The sequence below is a fragment of the Schistocerca americana genome, chromosome X (assembly GCF_021461395.2).
Source record: "Schistocerca americana isolate TAMUIC-IGC-003095 chromosome X, iqSchAmer2.1, whole genome shotgun sequence".
Taxonomy (NCBI): Eukaryota; Metazoa; Arthropoda; class Insecta; order Orthoptera; family Acrididae; genus Schistocerca; species Schistocerca americana.
The window spans coordinates 327,466,278-327,485,102 of record NC_060130.1 but is presented as its reverse complement, the minus strand read 5'-3'; the positions used below and the strand labels follow the sequence as shown (position 1 = coordinate 327,485,102).

Below are 18,825 nucleotides of genomic sequence, written 5' to 3'. Positions count from 1 at the left end.
CATGCACAGTAAAAACTTCCCGGTACCCCGTGCGGTGAGCCAGGCAACCATATCTTCCACTGACATGACACATGTTGATAACTCAAGTGCGGTAACGTTACAGTGCTGCCCATTGTCACCAATGTCAGGCTCATTGAGTATGTGTAAACTGAGGAGTCGTAATCCTCACTCGTGATGTTTTTCAGGTTCTTTGTGTCAGTCTCTTTCCACACCTGTTTTCGCTCAGTAGGCAAGCCAGTGGTCCTGCTCAGATTGTCATTTGGTACATGTTCAACAGGACTGCCCATACATGGAGGGCACATGTGGGGTCTGACACAAAAAATGTCATTTAGCAACTGTTTGTGACAGCCAGCGAGCTGCAAGATAGTCGTCAGAGGCCTGGACTCGGAGGCTGCCTATGACACCCCACAAGCATTGCCCCAGCATATTCTGCTGTTGTCGGTAAAGGATGAGCGACCATCTGAGTTTCAGGTAGATATAAGAATGAAAGTTAGACTAATTAATAACAATAATGGAAATTCCTGGATGAAAAAAATGTAAAATAAGGGAAAGGCAACCACTTAGCTATAGAGGATTGGTGCGTGATGCTCGGAAACACGTACACTTGAGTGTCTGTGGTTGTGTGTCTGAATGTGTGTACTCTTACTAGAAAAAAAAAACAGAGAGCTCAAAAGCTAATGTTAAGTGTGTCTATTACGTGTTTCTGTGTGCCGTGCACCTGTCCTCTACAGGTCAGCCTAATTAACTTGGATACACAGAAGCTTTTGGGCTGCCCTGCATTGCAAATATCACTACATCATGTTGTGTCTTATAGTAAACAATGTATTCCTTTGAGGGGGGGAAATCCTCCATCTCTCCACATCATAAGAATGTGGAAAGGCAACCTATGCTGCTAGTGGTGAATTCGCCATTGAAGCAAAATATTTTTTGTTTAAATGCCTTTTCTGTTTTTGGTTTCCAGAGAGTTTATGAAGCACATTTAGGGTCTCATCAAGTCCACCTTTCAAGATTTGGACTCTTAACTACAGTTGTTTGAGAACACCTTGGCCCAAGCAGAAAATTTCAAGGTACACACCTCCCTTAAGCCGCCTGCAATAACTAAATTTTGTTGCCCCCATGCCATTTCCTTCATGATGCGCAACAAGGTCAAGGCTGTTGGCAGGACCTCAGCATCATGTCTTCTATTTTGTTGAGTCAGTCGGCCACCTCTTTGGTGGCAGTTCAGAAACTAGACACACTGTGCGCCTTTGCGGCATTTTTAAACAGATGTTCAAGGCACAATATTTCATGGATTTGTATCTGATGACGCAGCTGGAGGAGTAGTTGACAAAGTTGCCGGGGAGGGCAGTATTTTTCACATATCGACTTGCGCGACACACACCTCCAGTTGCCATTGGACCACAACTTCTCTGCATTTCTTAGTGCTTAACAACCCCTTTGGGCTTTATCAGTTTAATCATTTGCATTTTGGAATCCGCTCAGCGACTAGAATTTATCAATTTGGGGTAGTTCATTTAAGGCAATCTTTGTTGTGTAAGCTACCTCAATGACATATGGGTCACAGGTTCCATGCGAGAGGAGCATTTACACAGACTACAGGCAGTTTTCTAACATCTTCTGGAGAACAGCCTTTGTTGCATGTTGGAAAAATAGTTTTTTCCCCCCAAAGCTGCATTTTGAGGTCATGTGCTTAGCAAAGACGGCCTCATCTGCGTGGATGAGCACGTGAAAGACATTGTCAACTTGCTGGTGCCCAAGAACCAGAAAGAGCTCCAATTCTTTTTTGGCAAGATTTCATATTACGCTACACTCATTCCCCAGGACACCAGCATTAGCCATTCTTAATTGGCTTCACCAAAAGGGTGACAAATCTGTCATGTCTGCGGAATGTCAAAAGGCTTTTCAGTCCCTTAAGCAGTGTTTGGGGTTCGTTCCCTGTTTGGCTTATATAGGTGTGGTAAACCATTAACTCGGGCCTGTGATGCACCCCAGTATGGCATTTGTGCAGTCACGCCGCATCAGAACTCGGATGACACCGGGTAGTCCATTGTTTATGCACTGAAAGCACTTTCTGTGGTGTAACATAATTATTCACAGATGGAAAAGGAGGCACTGGCTATCGTTTTTGCAATCAAAAAGTTTCGTTCTTTCTCGAATGGGGAAAAGTTCTTACTCATCACCATCACAAGCCAATAGTTTCCTTATTCAGTCTTCATTCCAAGCTACTGGATAGGACCACTGACCAACAGTAGAGAAGGGCGCTATTTCTCAGTAATTATTGCTATAACACTTGATTGTGTCAACTGCCCAGCATGCAAATGTGTACGCATGGTCACAATTACCAGTGGGACCGAACCAGGAGTTCTCGTTTTCACCTTGTGGATGATGACTTGTAGCACATTTTGATGGATTTTTCCTTTAATGGCATAGAAGATCTCAGACACCATGGCTGGCAAACTGCTTCTTCGGAAAATCGTTTCAGCTGTCCAGGTGGAGTGGCCTACGTGTGCTCTCTTGGAGGCACCTTCACCATGACATACATTTTTTCTCACATGTGATCGACTCACTATTGTCCAGGGGGTCCTCATGCTCGCCATGGACTAGCAAAACTGTCGATTGGTTGTCCCTCTTGCACTGCATCCTCACAAACTCAGCTGCTGCATGCGTCGCTTTGGGGTACAACTCGTATGAATGCTTCAGCACATCATCACATCTACTGGCCATGATAAACCACAGTACTGGACATTCTGTGTGGACTTGCATGGCTTGTGCACAAAACCAGACTGTCTTGCCATGTCATTTTTTCCCCTTGGTGAATCCTGGAGCACCCTTGGGACAGTGTGCATGTCGACTTTGCAGGTCCTTTTTTTGGGAACCATGTTGTCATTGGTGATTGATGCATTGTCAAATTTCCTATACATCACCAAACTGTCCTCCACATTATAGTCGGTGTCACAAGTTGATAGTAATTTTTGCCATTTAGGGCTGCCCCTGGACTCTCATATGTGATAATGGTCCGTAATTTCTGCCACAGGAGTTTGAAGACTTTTGCATTTGCAGTGGTATCCAGCACCTAACATCCTGTTTCACCTGCCGTCTAACTCTGTGGTGGACCATTTCATGCATACGTTTGAGACCCAAATGAAGATGTCCACGTCTGCCTCATCTCAAGATGATGCACAGTTGAGTTTTCTTGCTACATACTGGGCAACACTGCTTAATGGGTGCAGTCCGTTGGAACTTGTGCATGGGCACCAAAAGCATGGTATTTTGGATCTGTTACACCCAAAGTTGCTTGCCCCGGACTGTTGTGGTCTGCCGTGTTTTCCTCACAGTGCTGCTGCTTGCGCCTGATCTTTTGGATGGAAGCAGGGATGGCTGCTGGGTATATGCAGGTCAGGAGCAGCTGATCCATCACTCCAACCAGTAGCAGGTGTGACATGTTAGACCCTTGACAGCACCGCCTCCAAGTCAGCAGGACAACAGGGTCAGATGTGGCATTGTTCTGGTGGAGGTTTTGCTCCTCTGGAGTTCACTTTCCTGGGCTTGCAGCCAACCTGCCATTGGCAAGTACAGTCACAATTGTGTCAACATTGGCGATTCTGTGGTGTTGTCACACCTGGGTGGGTAGTGAGAATAAAAGGAGAAAATAATCAAAGACATACCTCGTTGTAAAACAGTAGAGTAGCATAATACGTCTTTCTTTAGGGCTAGTGAAATTCTACACATACAACAAAAACCCAGCAAACTTTGTTTAAATTGTGCAAAAATACAACGAAAAAGGACAACTGCCCTATTCCACGGACTGAAATAGCAGAAAAATTATTCAAGAAGCTAAAAGATGAACTATCTAAAGCAATTCAGCTTACTCATCCCTCAACAGTTCTTCCCTTAATTTTGATGGTTGATACTCCTGACTGCATTAGAGGTGCTTCATTACACCACCTGCAAAAGTAACATCTGAACTACTTATAATATTGTCCTGGTCTCTCACCGACACACGTCACTATTATTATCTACAGTCCTGAATTGTTGGCAGTATATTTAGCAGTCAAAGACTTTTGTTATCTTGTGGGAGATGGAGAATTCACAACACTCACAGACCACATTAACAGCACCCAGGCAAGAATTTCTCAGTCTGTTCACCACAGACATTTGACACCTTCCTCAATGAGAGATTTTCAGTTTGAAAAACTGATAGCTCAACATGACGCAAAATATAATTCTTATTTTACAAATTAATATTTTAGGCCTAAGTCTTAACATACATAGTTTATGGCACAACTATGTAATCAGTATCTTTGGCTATGGATGTATACTAATGTATATACTACACACCCAATTATCACTCCTTTGTATACAGGTCGTTTCTAAAATGAATATAAAATATTAGAGGGATGACAGAGTGGGTCATAATAAGCAACTCTCACACAGCAACCCAAGTCTGCATCCTTTAGTGTTCACCACTAAGCATCACTTAACAGCATCGTGCATCGCCAGGAAGGTAGCCATAAAACCCATAATCTGAATCAACTCAATAGCAGGTCTGCAGGGCAACATTTTCAATTTCTTTGTGTCAGTGGGGTAAAAGAGAGGTTGGGTTGATGTTTCATGACCTATATTTTCAAACAGCTACACAAACTGCTCAAAATAACGTTCTTCTGCTTGATGGCACACCATGCAATGACCGTCGCACTCTTTCAAACACCCCTGGTGAACTGGGGATTGCATCAAAGGCTGCAATAATTCACACTGTCAACTCTTCATCTGTCTTGATGAAACATTAAGGGGCATCAATTTGGGTAAATGTGTAGGCCATGACACTGGTCTACTGCATCCTATCCAGTTCTCATCCAAATGATTTTCCACTGCATGAGTGAAATGCACTGATGTACCATCATGCTGGTATCACATACACTGTTGCACAGTGAGTGGGACATGTTAAAATAACTCTGGCAGTGTTCCTTAAGAAGATTAAGTGTCTGTTTGCATCCAGACTTTGGGTGGGAAGCGGGGCTGGGCGGCGAATCGTGCATGGACCGATCAGATTATCGCCTAGCAAACCAGCCCAAACGTTGATGGCAAAGCACTCTTGTTGACCACGAACAAAGGTGGTGTGTGGATTTTACTATGCTCACATGGCTGTTGAACACACCTTCCCTAGTAAAGGATGTCTCATCCATAAAAAGGACAATGTGTGGGAATTCGGGTCGAAGGGCACACTTCTGCAAAAACCAATGTCAGAAGCCAATGGGACACAGAAAATCTTCTGGGTTAAGGGCTTCAATTTTCTGAAGATGGTAAGGGTGCTAATCATCTTCATTCCACACACACCAGACAGTGGAATAGCTTATACCCATTTATTTTATTCTCACTAGCCATCCAGGTGTGACAACACCACAGAATTGCCAATGTTGACACAATTATGACTATACTAGCCGATGGCAGGTTGACTGCAAGCCCGGGGAAGTGAACCCCAGATGAGCAAAACCTCCACCAGAACAATGCCACATCTGACCCTGTTGTCCATCTGATTTGGAGGCGGTGCTGTCAAGGTTATAACATGTCACACCTGCTACTGGTTGGAGTGACAGATCAGCTGCTCCTGACTTGCATACACCCAGCAGCCATCCCTGCTTTCATCCAAAAGATCGGGCCCAAGCAGCAGCACTGTGAGGAAAACACGGCAGACCACAACAGTCCGGGGCAAGCAACTCTGAGTGCAACAGATCCAAAATACCATGCTTTTGGTGCCCATGCACAAGTTCCAACGGACTACACCCATTAAGCAGTATTGCCCACTATGTAGCCAAAAAACTCAACTGTCCATCATCTTGGGATGAGGCAAACATGGACTTCTTCATATGGGTCTCAAATGTATGCATGAAGTGGTCCACCATAGAGTTAGACAGCAGGTGAAACAGGATGGTAATCAGGTGCTGAATACCTCTGCAAATGCCAAAGTCTCCAAACTCCTGTGACACAAATTGCAGACCATTATAAGATGTGTTTTTTGCAGTTCTTCTTTAAACTCTGGTGCACACACTGTGTGTTAACAACCACGTCTGTCCCGCCTTCACACCTGCATCACAAAATGAATGCATTGGGTTTTGATGTAGGACTTAAATGCACATGCACCATTACAATAACTTGTAAGTAGACAATTCACCTCAAGTGCACCTGTCTCTTAGGGACCAAGGGATGGCAATGAACATGTGTGGATCTGGCACTTGACAATTCGGAAACCGCTGAGTGACCACAGAGCACCGTGAGAGCATTTTCATCCATTGCCCCATAATACAGTGCATGTCTGCCCTTTCCTACCAAGAAAATCACTCATTTTCTGTCTGCTCTGCACAGTACCAAACACAAGAGTGCCCCCATTTGTTGACACACTGACACAGGGCAAATCAGACTCTGCAGCATGCACATGTGCAGCCCTCTGTGCGATATCGTATCAGACAGGCACCTTAGCTGCCAAATGCATGTTGGAATCCCAGCAAATGCTGCAGGATGCCTTGTGGTGTTGTCCTGTCCAGAATACCTGCTACCATTTTGACTTGGATGGCGAGTTGTGTGTCTCCCTTCCTGGTGGCAGGTGACCCTGCTAAATGACATGTTGTGCTGAATGCTAAGGGATGTTGACATGGGTTACTACAGGAAAGTTGCTTGTTATGACCCATTCTAACGGCCCTCTCGTTTTTTACATTCATTTTAGAAACACACTGTACAGAAATAGAGTTGAGCTGAATTCCATATGAATCTTCACAATATGTTATCTACTCACAAAAATTTTCACAACGAATAATAATAATTAACAAAAACCCACTGAAGATAGCACAAAAATTGCTGAAACATGTATGGGTAAAATGAAAATAAACAAAGTGTGCCGTGCATAATGTGGAATTTCTTTCCAATTTCTCTTTGCAAGCATGGAAAGTAAGAACTATTAATTCCAAAATATGATTATACTTCACGTAAATACCTTGAATGTTCCTACACGAGAAAACGCATCTAAAGTTGAGATGCTGAAACACACTCTTATTACTCAAACATAAGAATTGTGTTGACGATATGATTATGTCAGAAACTAAGGCTGCCCATTTTTCAAAGTGTGCCCAGAAAGCATGCAAATGTAATGCCAAACTATTTGAACCATAAGTAATATCACTGAAGTACAAGCTTTAATAAGACTTAGTTACAAAGAAGTGATTCAGTCACAAAGAGTCTGTTATTTCGTTTCATTCTGGAATACATTCAATTTCACTACTTTAAGAATTAGGGAAGGCAGATAGAGCTTAATCTCTCCACAGTAAGGAGGTCATGAGAATCATAGCACATGCTCAGACTGGACAAGGGTGGGGAGGTAAATCAGCAGTGTTCATTTCACAGGAACCATGCCGGCATTTGTCTTTATCAATACATGTAATCAAGGAATACCTAAATCTGACTAACCAAAGAGAAATTCAAAGCCTGCACCTCCTGAATGTGAGTCCAGTGCCTTAACCACTATGCCACTTAAATGAACTGACAGCATTTGATATATCAATGGTATTAACAAATGAGTCAACATAATAAGTCAAATTGCAAAATCCAAAAATGTTAATACAAAAGCACTAAAAATAGAAAGTTTCTGGTGTAAACTGTAAAATCACTTGGAAAACTGCTAATTTAACAAGAATAAAAAATATGAATGACAAACGAGGTGGAAATCATGGTGCCATATTCAACAAATTCTTCATCATAATATTTGAGCTGTGGGGGAAAATCCACTTAGATGTGACGGATCTGCTTAGCAGTAATATATTAGTTCACTCAGGCACGTATTTAAAAGCAGGAGTCAGTCTTGTTTACCTGCTTTGGACTGCCTTAACAGATATGACATGTTATTGGTGTAAGAACTTTTATCATAGCACTTTATTTTGGCTTTTGTGCCATTGTGGAGATACCAAAAAAGATAAATACAGTAATAAACAGACCAATGGTAGTTTACTCTTCTTTAAAAAAAAGTTCATCATCATTAAAACTATGTAATTAAAATAACAGTATATTGTGCAGATTTTATAGGTTCCGTTTTTTGTATTTACTCAATGACTGTTGCAGTATTTGTAGGTGGCATCACCACAGGTACACATTTCATCCACTTTAAGAAGTTCAGATTAAGAAGTAATATCTCAAAAATATTTGCTCTTTCTAAAAATCTTAAATTTTAGTTTACAACAAAACTTATCATTTTACAATAACTTATTACAAATGTCTTGTTCCACTTACATGTAGGTTATAGTTCTGTCATAAGGAAAGTTTTATTTAATAATATGGTCACGACTAACTCCAGCGCAAATTACACAATGAATAATATTGTCTGTCTTTTTTTTTTATCTTACAAAGATTCATATGCCTATCATAAAGTAAGTCAAATATTGTCATCTTAATGGCTGTCCATTTGCATGACTAGAATCTTCATTACATTATAATTCTTTTGTACTTGTTTGTAGCAGCACGACTCAAATGGTTTGGTCCCTTGCTTTTCTGATTTAATCTCATAAAGAATAAAATACAGTTTCCATTTACCTGAACCTAAATATTTTTTTACCTTTATTTCATTTGATGAAAGTGTCAGATCAACAAGCTTTGTACAGTGTCCTATTTCAGATGCTATCCATTTTATGTTATTGCCACTGGCATCGAAGTGAACAAGGTCTTTCAGATTTCCAATTATCTGAAAATTAAATCAAACTAGTAACATACAAAATTGGCTACTTACTAAAAATATGTTCAAAGTCAAGATTACATGGAACCTGAAAGTTCTCAGAAATGCAGCACATGGATAAAATGCTCATTGGTAATTTTAGTCATGCAAAAGAAAGATTTAAGTTTTAAAAACAACCCTTAATCCAGAAAAAATAATTATTCCAAATAGGAACCATGTTTCTCTGCTGTATGTTTCTCTGATAGACCATTATGACATGTACTTTTGTATGAATCACAATTACTTTTGTGTAACTAGTCCTGTTCCTCCATAATCTGGAGGCAAAAGATTGTTAACACGATAAATAATACTGGAGAACATCCATAGTTCTGTGATTTTCATTTATAATTTTGAGACAGGGCATATGCAGATTGTAAAGTCAGTTGCAGAATATACAAGCAGTCCAAGAGCAGTAAAAAACGAGATGCTCTGTAGAGAACTGCTTCTACATCTGGTACTGACAAACACCGCTAAGAAAAGAGAATATGGTCTCTTGTTGTGTATCAACACGAAAAGAGCAAAACATCAGACAGTGGTGCAGACTCTGTGTACAAACCAAATTGGTTCAGTTACCCACTCCTACAATTTCTTGATGATGCTCACAAGCCAAAGGAAACTAGAGACACTGTGGACAAAGAGGTACAAAGATTACACTTGCTTCTCTTTACTTGTATTTTATACTGTGCAGAAACATTCATCCATAGTTATTTTGCCACAGTACATGCCCTTGTGGGCTTATAAATTATTTGCAAACTCGTCTCGAATTTATTTGTTTGTGTTACTAGCCATCCATGGTATATCCTGGGGGTGTAGTAAAAACTGATGCAGTGTCAGCTAATCCCCATGTGCCTGGGATCAACTCTCAGGTTGCCACAACAACACAGATTTTCCAGGAGACATGAAAAACCAAAGCTTTGATACCAAATGCATTCTCTACAACTATTATATCCTTATACAACCAGTAATTAATAACTCTTTCTTTTGAACCTTGAACATGTCTCCCATGGCTTGGTTTCATAAAGTTTCCCTGTAAAGGGAATGCATAATCCGCCATGAAAACATATGGTACAGCTTTGTCCCTCCAGGTAAGCATTCAGTTTATAGCAAATTCAGTTTCTTTTTTTGATTCAGTTCACTTATGGTCATGTTCCTGAATACAGCATCATCTAAAATGCTTTCTTAGCAGTCAATATGTGTGTACAACAGGTTGTAGCAAGCATCAATCATAAGTATCATAATGATAAATGAATCTTTGTAATTGTAAAATCTGCTGCTACCAGCAACAGGACACTGTAGGATTATATGATTCCCATCAATTGCTCCCACACAATGGGAGAAGTAAAGTATCTGTCAGAACACACATGCTACTTCACGTCAGGTGTTTTCAGTAAAATTTACAGTCTTTTCTAAAAAAGTAAATACTGTTTCAAGTTTTAGAAAAATTGCTAGAAGGAGAAAATGAAGGGGGTGTTACCAGCCCTTCTACTTTGTCTCCTCCACTGAGGAAAGTAAGACAAGTGGGTGGGAAGCAAGATAACGGGGCCTATAATGCCGCTTCCCAAAAAACAGGATCATCAGTATACAGACAAATGGGGCAGCTCCAGCCAGCATGTATGCCACAAAAACTGCCACATGTGCAGAGAACAAAGGCCATGGCAAAGCTCAATGCTGTTCTCATAAAAGAACAACTCAACTATTTTGAGAGTTTGGAGCTGACAGTGGGTGTGGATCTGTTAGCTGAATCAACAAGTCATGTAGATGCCCTCTCATGACACTGTTCTGGAAGTAATTTTCGATGATTTGTGAGAACTCATACCAAATGAATAATTAGATAATATGCATATTTAACAATGTTCTTCATAATCCTTCAGGACTTCCACCAGTGCCCAACACATTTCAGATACTATTTATTTGAGATATAGCTTGCTTCAAAATGTGAAGTAAATATGCAAGGCTCTAAAATGAGTCTCCTGTTGACAAATAACAAAAAGTAACAATGAGTCTTGGGTTGTCTGTAATTGTTTTCCTGAAATTCGTGTCTTTTTCAAAACAAATGGTGCTACCATATTTGCCAGTCATTCAAAAGTGGTAGATGACATCAAGTGGTTATGGAAACCTTCTTCCATATTCAGGTCCCATAGCAAGTTACTCCTGCCAGTTGTTCTATACTAAGTTCCATCCACCAACAATGATGATGATTTCATTTTATTTGTGTGAACCTTCAAGTATTAATAATGCAGCACCACACATTTACTGTTTCCTCGTGTGAACATACCAAGACAAATGTTTGTTGCCCTGCAGGAGAGATGTTTCCAACATAAAGATTCCAACATACAACGTAACCTGCTGAAGATGTTATGCTATGTTTCCAGCGGTAGAAGCAGGTGGCAGCAATGATGGCAACTGCTGGCAGAGGAAGTAGATGACACCAGCAGGAAGGTAACTTAGAGAATGGATAGCATGCTGGTCAACAGAGTGGTTACTACTACCACAGTTATTAAAAGCGACTGGTAGTGCCAGTGCACAAACAGATATGGAAGCAGGTAATAAAGTACACCTGATATCAAAGGACGGCACTGTGTATTTAAGTAACATTTGGTGATGTCACAAACTTTGCATAACAAGCTGTATCTGTATAGCTAATGTCTGGTTAATGTTCAGAATATTAGTAGAACAAATCTAAAAATGCATTTTTTCATGTAACACTGCTGTTTTAAAATGTTAAAGACTACCATCAAACAAAAAAATTATGAAGATATATATGATACTTATTGTGGAAATGAAGTCCCATACTTCTTGACAGAGCGTAGGGGAACGATGCGGGAGACCCGCACCGCTGTACCAGGCAAGGTCCTAATAGAGGTGGTTTGCCGTTGCCTTCCTTCGACCATAATGGGGATGGATGATGATGATGATGATGATGATGATGACACAACAACACCCAATCATCTCAGGGCAGGTGCAAATCACTGACCCCACCGGGAACCAAACCCGGGACCCTGTGCTCAGGAAGCGAGAACGCTACCGGGAGACCACGAGCTGCAGACATACTTATTGTAGTTTTGTTTAAAAACCACAATTTCTATGAAAATTGCCTTACAACATACTATGCAAAAAATTTCCAGTGGAACTTAAATTATTTATATTGAGCCAGAATATGTATACAATCATCTTAGCCTCGATCTGCACTAGCTACTGTCCCACACCAAGCTCCATGCCCCCACACCGACCCTCCCCTGTCCTCTTATGCCCCTTCTACTATCACAGCAGTGTCCATCCTCTTTCTTCTGCTCGACCTCCCCTTCCCACTCCATTCCTCCACATCATTGTGCACCACAGCTCTTCCTGCCTGTGGCAGAATAAGCTCACTGGTGCCACACTCCTATCCCAGGCACTCGCTACCTCTCTCCCCTAGCCATCAGCCAGGGGGGGGGGGGGGGGGGGAAGAGAGAGAGAGAGAGAGAGAGAGAGAGAGAGAGAGAGAGAGAGAGAGAGAGAGAGAGAGAGTCCAAAAGCTCACCAACATTTTCAGTCTTGCTTCCCCAGTACTCAACACATCAACTGTTTACTCCTTCCATTATTCATATTTCACCAAGTATTCTCCATTAACAAAACTTTAGCATGACACTTGAATTAAAAGGAATGCTGGAAGTGTTAATTAATGCTCAATTTAATGAAGTATAGTAACAAATAAAGCATAGTCAAATAAGATGTTAATGTCAAAGAACATGAACTGCATGTAAACCCTTCGATTTTTTGTTATACACACTAATGAAAGCGTGATAACTGTAGTCATCCTCAGGAATGTATAGGGTTGAGCTCATTGTGGTGGAGTTATCATCACACCAGCATTTCCACAAACACGATGTACATCAGTCAGGTTTTAGGTAATATGGTTTTGTATTTCACATTTTTTAAATGTTACTAAGAGGTTTTCATGGGCAAACCAAGCTGAGATTTAAAACTTTTTCAGTAATGAACATGGGCTCATGAGTTGTAGCTGCAGTGCACAGTGTATGGGCTTATTATTGTAAGAAGCAAACAGAGACTCAGAATTATTTCACATCAGCTCACAATAAAACATGGCATGATTCAGGCAGCTGAGCCAGAGAACATCATTGCAGTGATCACAAAGTTCCACACAGTAAAGTGAAACACTTAATTAACACAGCTCAAGCCACAACTTTGTATTAAAAAGATTGTGTCTGAGTATGGGTCAGGCCATGACTTTCTCGACGTGCGAGCCATCTGTCACTCAAAAAATGGGTTCACTGCATATGAGAAGAATGTATGGATGTCTTGCCATTTGTCCCTTGACTGTGCTGGCTTCTGTTATCAATTTCTGGAATTATTTCAAAAGAAACATTAACATACATAATTGTATTGGCAGTAATTTGAGTGTGTACTTGTTAGGTTTTACAGTTTTCTGTAATTCTGCTACAAATATGTCCTGTTTAATGATATACTTTGTCATCATTATTTTAAAATTTTTAACCTATCAATGAACTAAAGTAAACAGAAAAAACAAATTTTAAAGCTTGGTCTTTTTTCAGTACGCATTACTCTCGAAGAATTACATATGTGCCAGTAACACTTTAAATAAGGGCATAAATGGTTGGTTTTATACACTCGGTATTCTTCTAAGCGGCCTATCTCCACAGAGTTAATAAACTAATTAAAGCTTCAATAGATATATTAGTTACTTCTCTGAAGTAAGGAAGATTAGGGTTTAACATCTCATGGACATCGAAGTCATTAGGGACTGACTTCTCTACATCCTGGGTAGGATAAATCATTGCATCAGCTGTTTTGTTAGTTAAGTGTGGGTTATCAATAGGAATCTTCAATTTTATACAGAAAATTGTGCTCTAATAGTAATAAGAAGGAAGGAAGATCTGGATTTAGCATCCTGTCAACAATAAGATCATTAGAGACAAAGCACAAGCTTGGTTTGGGGAAGAAAATAGTCATGCTCTTTTCAAAGAAACCATCCTGGTATTTGTTGTAAGTTATTCAGGGAAATCATGGAAAATCTAAATCTGGATAACTGGATGCAGATTTTAACTGTGAACTTCCCAATGGACTCTGTCCAGTGTACTAACCAGTGCACCATCTTGCTCAGTGGTATTGAATAGCCCACTACATTTATTAACAAATAATGTACTACTGACAACACATTTGTATAATTATCACTCTGGTTCCGAACAGCCTGCAAGATTAGTTCGTTTTCTTTGGAGGTGGGTCAAATAGAAATTTACAACACAAGTTACAGTAGAAAAGTGCCTACTAGGTGATTTTCACATAGGCAGAGTTGAGTGTAACTGTCCTACAGGGTATAACTGTCAATTATGGACTGATGCTATCTGAATGTAAACTGGCACCAGTTAATAAAATTGTTTATCTCTAAAACTCATGAAAGCTAATGATCAATTCACAGTCCTTCTATAGGCCTCTTATGTGCAGTTTCTTAAGACAGCTGGTTTAACTGGAATCCTATTGTGACTTCAAGGGAAGTATCATCTTTCCTAGTCTGGCTAGGACTGAGGAAGTGGTCAAGGTCAAGAGCTACAATTACACAGCACAAGAAAGTGTATCCTAAGCCCCTAAGGGAAAACGAGCACTTGTAGGTCACTTGTTTGATGGAGTTGTTCACCAATTTTCTCTCTCTCTCTTTCTCTGCAGCTTTCTTGTGCCACTTATATGAGACATTGTTACTCTCTTCAGATATTATACAAGTAGTAGTTCTGGGTACACCATAGGCCAATGCAGTGCAGGAAGACACAAAAAAACTCTGCCCTGACTGGGCCTCATGTGACAGAAAGACTGTGATGCAGATCACAAACATTGTAAGCTTATGGACACTTTACCTGGGTACTCATTCATCACATATTTAAATTTGTCACAGTGATGTTTCTATCACCTTTACAAAACAGGCAGTGAGACCAAAATTTTCCATCCTCTATACAACATGATGCGTCACTTTCGTGACCACCCATGGCCAATAAATCAAGCACACAGCTTATCACAGAATGGGAAGCACTGATGATCCCCTAGATCAGAAACCTGTGGATTTCAGATTCATAACCAACAAGGTGCATCTCTGTGGCTCTCTGGCAAAGTGACATGCAACAAATCCAAGGTCAGGATTCAATAGCAAGTCACCCTTAGGATTTTCAAATGTCACTTGTCACTTCTTTCATCTACGGCAATGTTTGTTAATGTAAAAATTTATGAGTTGTACCACATTAAACTGTAGGTCCTCCTATAACTGACTTAGCATGTAAGAAGAAAATTCCCTATGGAGGCTGTTTATATTATATAATAATCAGTTTGCATCTTTAAATTACCCTCTCACCACATGATAAAACAATTATCATCTTGGCAAAATGTACCATATAGAAGAAATGTACTATTAAATGCATGAATGGTCTGAGAATAATTAAACACAAACTGATGCCAACTCTACTGTCTGCTCAATACAAAACAAAATATGTACATAAAATAACAACAATGTTCTCTGCTGCAGCTCAGAGAACAGCTTAAAAGTTAATATAACAATAACATTATCACAGGTGTCTAAAAATGTAAATATATTTTTAGTATGTATATTTTTCAAAACATACCTTTGGGATTGATCGTATTCTATTGTTGTCCACCCACAGCTCAGTAATATTAGGTAGATTTCCAATTACCTCTGGCTACAAAATTAAAAAGTGATGAAGTATTAGACAGAGTTCTGAGAGGAGACGTCACAGCAGCATGTTTATACATCATCTTAATATAAAAGTAGAAACATACATGTTTATTAAAATGGAAATAAAAAAAAAACTTAAAAACATACATGAGTTACATTAACTTTACTTTGCTTGGTATGTATCCTACAGGCACAAAGCTGCTATTCACAAAGGACAACTATTTGGGCAGAAGTCACAGCAGTATAACCTAGTTAAATGTTAATTTAGAGTCTCTGAAAGCGAATTTTCAAGTCAAGACTACGAAATAAAAATATGCATAAAGACAGCAGAGGTAACAGAGAATAGGATATGACAGGCATTGACAGACACAGCTTTGTGTTGCAATTATTAAAACTAAAATTTTAGTTTTATTTCCAATGTGTTAAAAACAATGAACTGAACATCATTTAGCTTCAGCAGGCAACAAAAAATGGGTAGAAGTAAGTGACATGCAAAGGGAAATAAAGATTAATTATCTTCTTAATTTTCCTAACATTTAGTATTAAAATAATTAGACACAGAATATTCACTCAGCTAGACAAAGATTGCTGCGGAACACCATTCACCTAACCATGAATTGCAAAAAATAAGGAAAATCTAAAGCAGAAACATTAAGCTAGTGCTTCAACTGAGTTGCTCTTCATTATCAGTCCTATGTTTCACAACTGTATAGTATTGTTTAGTGAAATGAAAATTTAATGACTAAAATATTAACCAAAAGACAGAATGGATGGTTGTACTTACCTTAAGGACGTGAAATTTTAAGTGCTGCCAACAGAAACATATAAAAGTAGAAAAAAACTATGCTAGCTTTCGGAACTTGTTATATCTCATGTAGCGAGACGATAGCATCTGCAAAATGCTCAGGACGAGTGGGGAGAAACATGGCACATAGCTTCTGCAAAAAACACCGATTGTCCCACAGACCATGAGCAGAGGGTCCAAAAAAACATTCAGGGTCAAACATGGAACTGCAAGCATGCAACAGCTTCAAAACTGAACAATGCATAAGCAAATGAATGTAGACAGAGGTAAACAGGAATCCGGGCTAGAGCTAGCATATGACTGGACTCATGAGCCTACAAGGTCATACAAGGAGAGCTATGCCTCCAAAGGCTGTACTCAATGTATGTGACATTGACACTGCTTATGGCATAGTCACAGATTACTTTGACCCTTCCCCACGAAACATTTCTCGTCTGAGATACAGGAATCCGGTGGGTATACCAAGAACTGCTAGTTCTAACTTCCAGAAAGAAAGTAGGATAAGTCGCAAAAGGTTAAAAAGGAGGGCATGTGACACGAACCCCAAACTGCTGTTCAATACTTTCATCTTAGGGTCTGAGTGTACTGCCTCTACTTTCTAACCTACCCTTTTTTCCTCCATGAGAAAAGAAGTTATGATTCCAGATGGAAGGATAGATAATCTATTTTAATGCATGTGTCTATTGGCAGTACTTAAAATTATACCTCCTGAAAACAAGTATTGACCATGCAGAAATTTTGGACCGAGTACAAAAATAGACTTGAATCTTTAGCGCTGATCTCCACCACCAGTTGAACATGGCATGAAGAATGTGCATGGTCAACTTGGACTTACGCCATAGCCATCAAATGACAACACAGTATCCGGCCCATGCAGGTACACCCAAAGTACCCAAAACACCCCACAGAAGAACAGACATTTGAAGCAGGGAGGAGAACACACCTGTGTTTCTGCGGTGGATGCCCTGGACACACTACTGCAGAGAAAGAAGATGTGTATTTTATGACTATTAACCTGCAAGGCAATTACTGTTCTATTCACATCAGTCATGTGCAAAAGAATATAGTCAACATGTGGGATGAAGTGCATCACTGTATCCTGGATGAGATCACTCCCCAACATGCTGTAGCCATTCCCCATTGTGCTACTTAGTTACCAGCCACTCGCCTAGGAAAACTAAGCGAGACCACCACAGATGAAAATCCTCCATGGACGAGTCACAAAGATGACAGGAGATCTCACTGACATTATCACTCATGACCAGCCTGTCCAGACTCTAGTCGACTCAGGGGGCTCCCTCTCCCGTAATCTCGAATACTTATTGTCATCAGCAAAAGAAGACTATGTTCCATGATATGAAAGTGATCATAAGTAAGCTTCTGCAACTCTCTGTTTTGCATTTTTGTGTGAGTGGGAGTTTTCATGTTTTTCCATTTTTTCGGACAAATGTACAAAATCCCTAAAAGATGAATTAGTTCACGAATTTATTTCCAGGCTGAAAATCAGATATTCTTAGGTTGCATACACACAACAACTTGTGCTAACTAGACACTTTGTTGTTAAATATTCGCTTGTAGTCATGCTTATTTGATTTCATTACTCTCTCAATCAAAGGATCTGTTCATGGAGGCCCTAGTTCCTTTGTGACTAACTTTTCCCGGTAACTTACATTCCTGTTTCTAGAGTGAAATTTTCACTCTGCAGTGGAGTTTGTGCTGATATGAAACTTCCTGTCAGATTAAAGCTGTGTGCTGGACTGAGACTCAAACTTAGGACCTTTGCCTTTTGCTGCAAGTGCTCTACCAACTGAGCTATCCAAGCACGACTCACGACGTGTTCTCACAACTTTCCTTTTCTGTCAGCATTTAAAATAGATTCAACATAGTTCATGTTTACACTGTGAATAAAATCTGATTCCTGCACAGCATACAACCAACTCCAAACACGAACTGCCGTTTGTGGAAATGATTAAACCCAGGTAGTAATGTCTGCCAATATGGTCACTTGACTAGAATACAAATGAGGTGCTGAAATCCATAAGGGCCTAAAGCACACTGCTGTTGATCCCACATTTAAGTGAGTATTAGAGAAACCATCTAAATCCAAAAAAGTGTCTCTCCGCCACCCAAGAAGTAAAAATCTTGGGGCATTTAGTGAATGACAATGGAGACAAGTGATCTGCAGAAAATAAGAGCAGTCACAGATTTTGTGGCTCCTTGGCACATTCTCGATATGAGGAGTTTCTCACAATGAGCTCGAACTACTGGCAATTCATAAAGGACTTCTGTACCGAGGCACATCCATAGCAAGTACAACTGCAGGGAGACGTTAAACTTCCATGGAACAAGACACAAGGAAGATCTTTCTTTGTCCTTAATAAGGCACTAAAATCTTCTCCAGTCCTTGAATTGAATGAAGAGAATCCTGAGACAGACATTAACAGTGACTCTAGTGAGTATGGGATAGGTGCAGTTCTAGTCCAAATTTATGAAGGTGCTAAATAGCTGATAGCATATACTTCCAGAGTACTCTCTCAGTACTAGATGAACTGCTCCAAAACAGAGAAAGGGTGTCTT

At 40.0% G+C, this 18,825-nt stretch overlaps 1 protein-coding gene across 3 annotated transcripts in view; it reads right to left on the bottom strand.

Moving 5' to 3' along the window:
• LOC124555814 (protein lap1) overlaps positions 1 to 18,825 on the bottom strand; it is a 150,956-nt gene that overhangs the window by 58,322 nt on the left and 73,809 nt on the right. For all 3 annotated transcript variants that reach the window (XM_047129881.1, XM_047129882.1, XM_047129883.1), the window contains 2 exons: positions 15,373 to 15,447; positions 8,594 to 8,719 (listed from right to left, as the gene is read on the bottom strand). In XM_047129881.1, the coding sequence (XP_046985837.1) occupies positions 8,594 to 8,719; positions 15,373 to 15,447 (201 nt within the window). The remainder of the gene's footprint in view (positions 1 to 8,593; positions 8,720 to 15,372; positions 15,448 to 18,825) is intronic.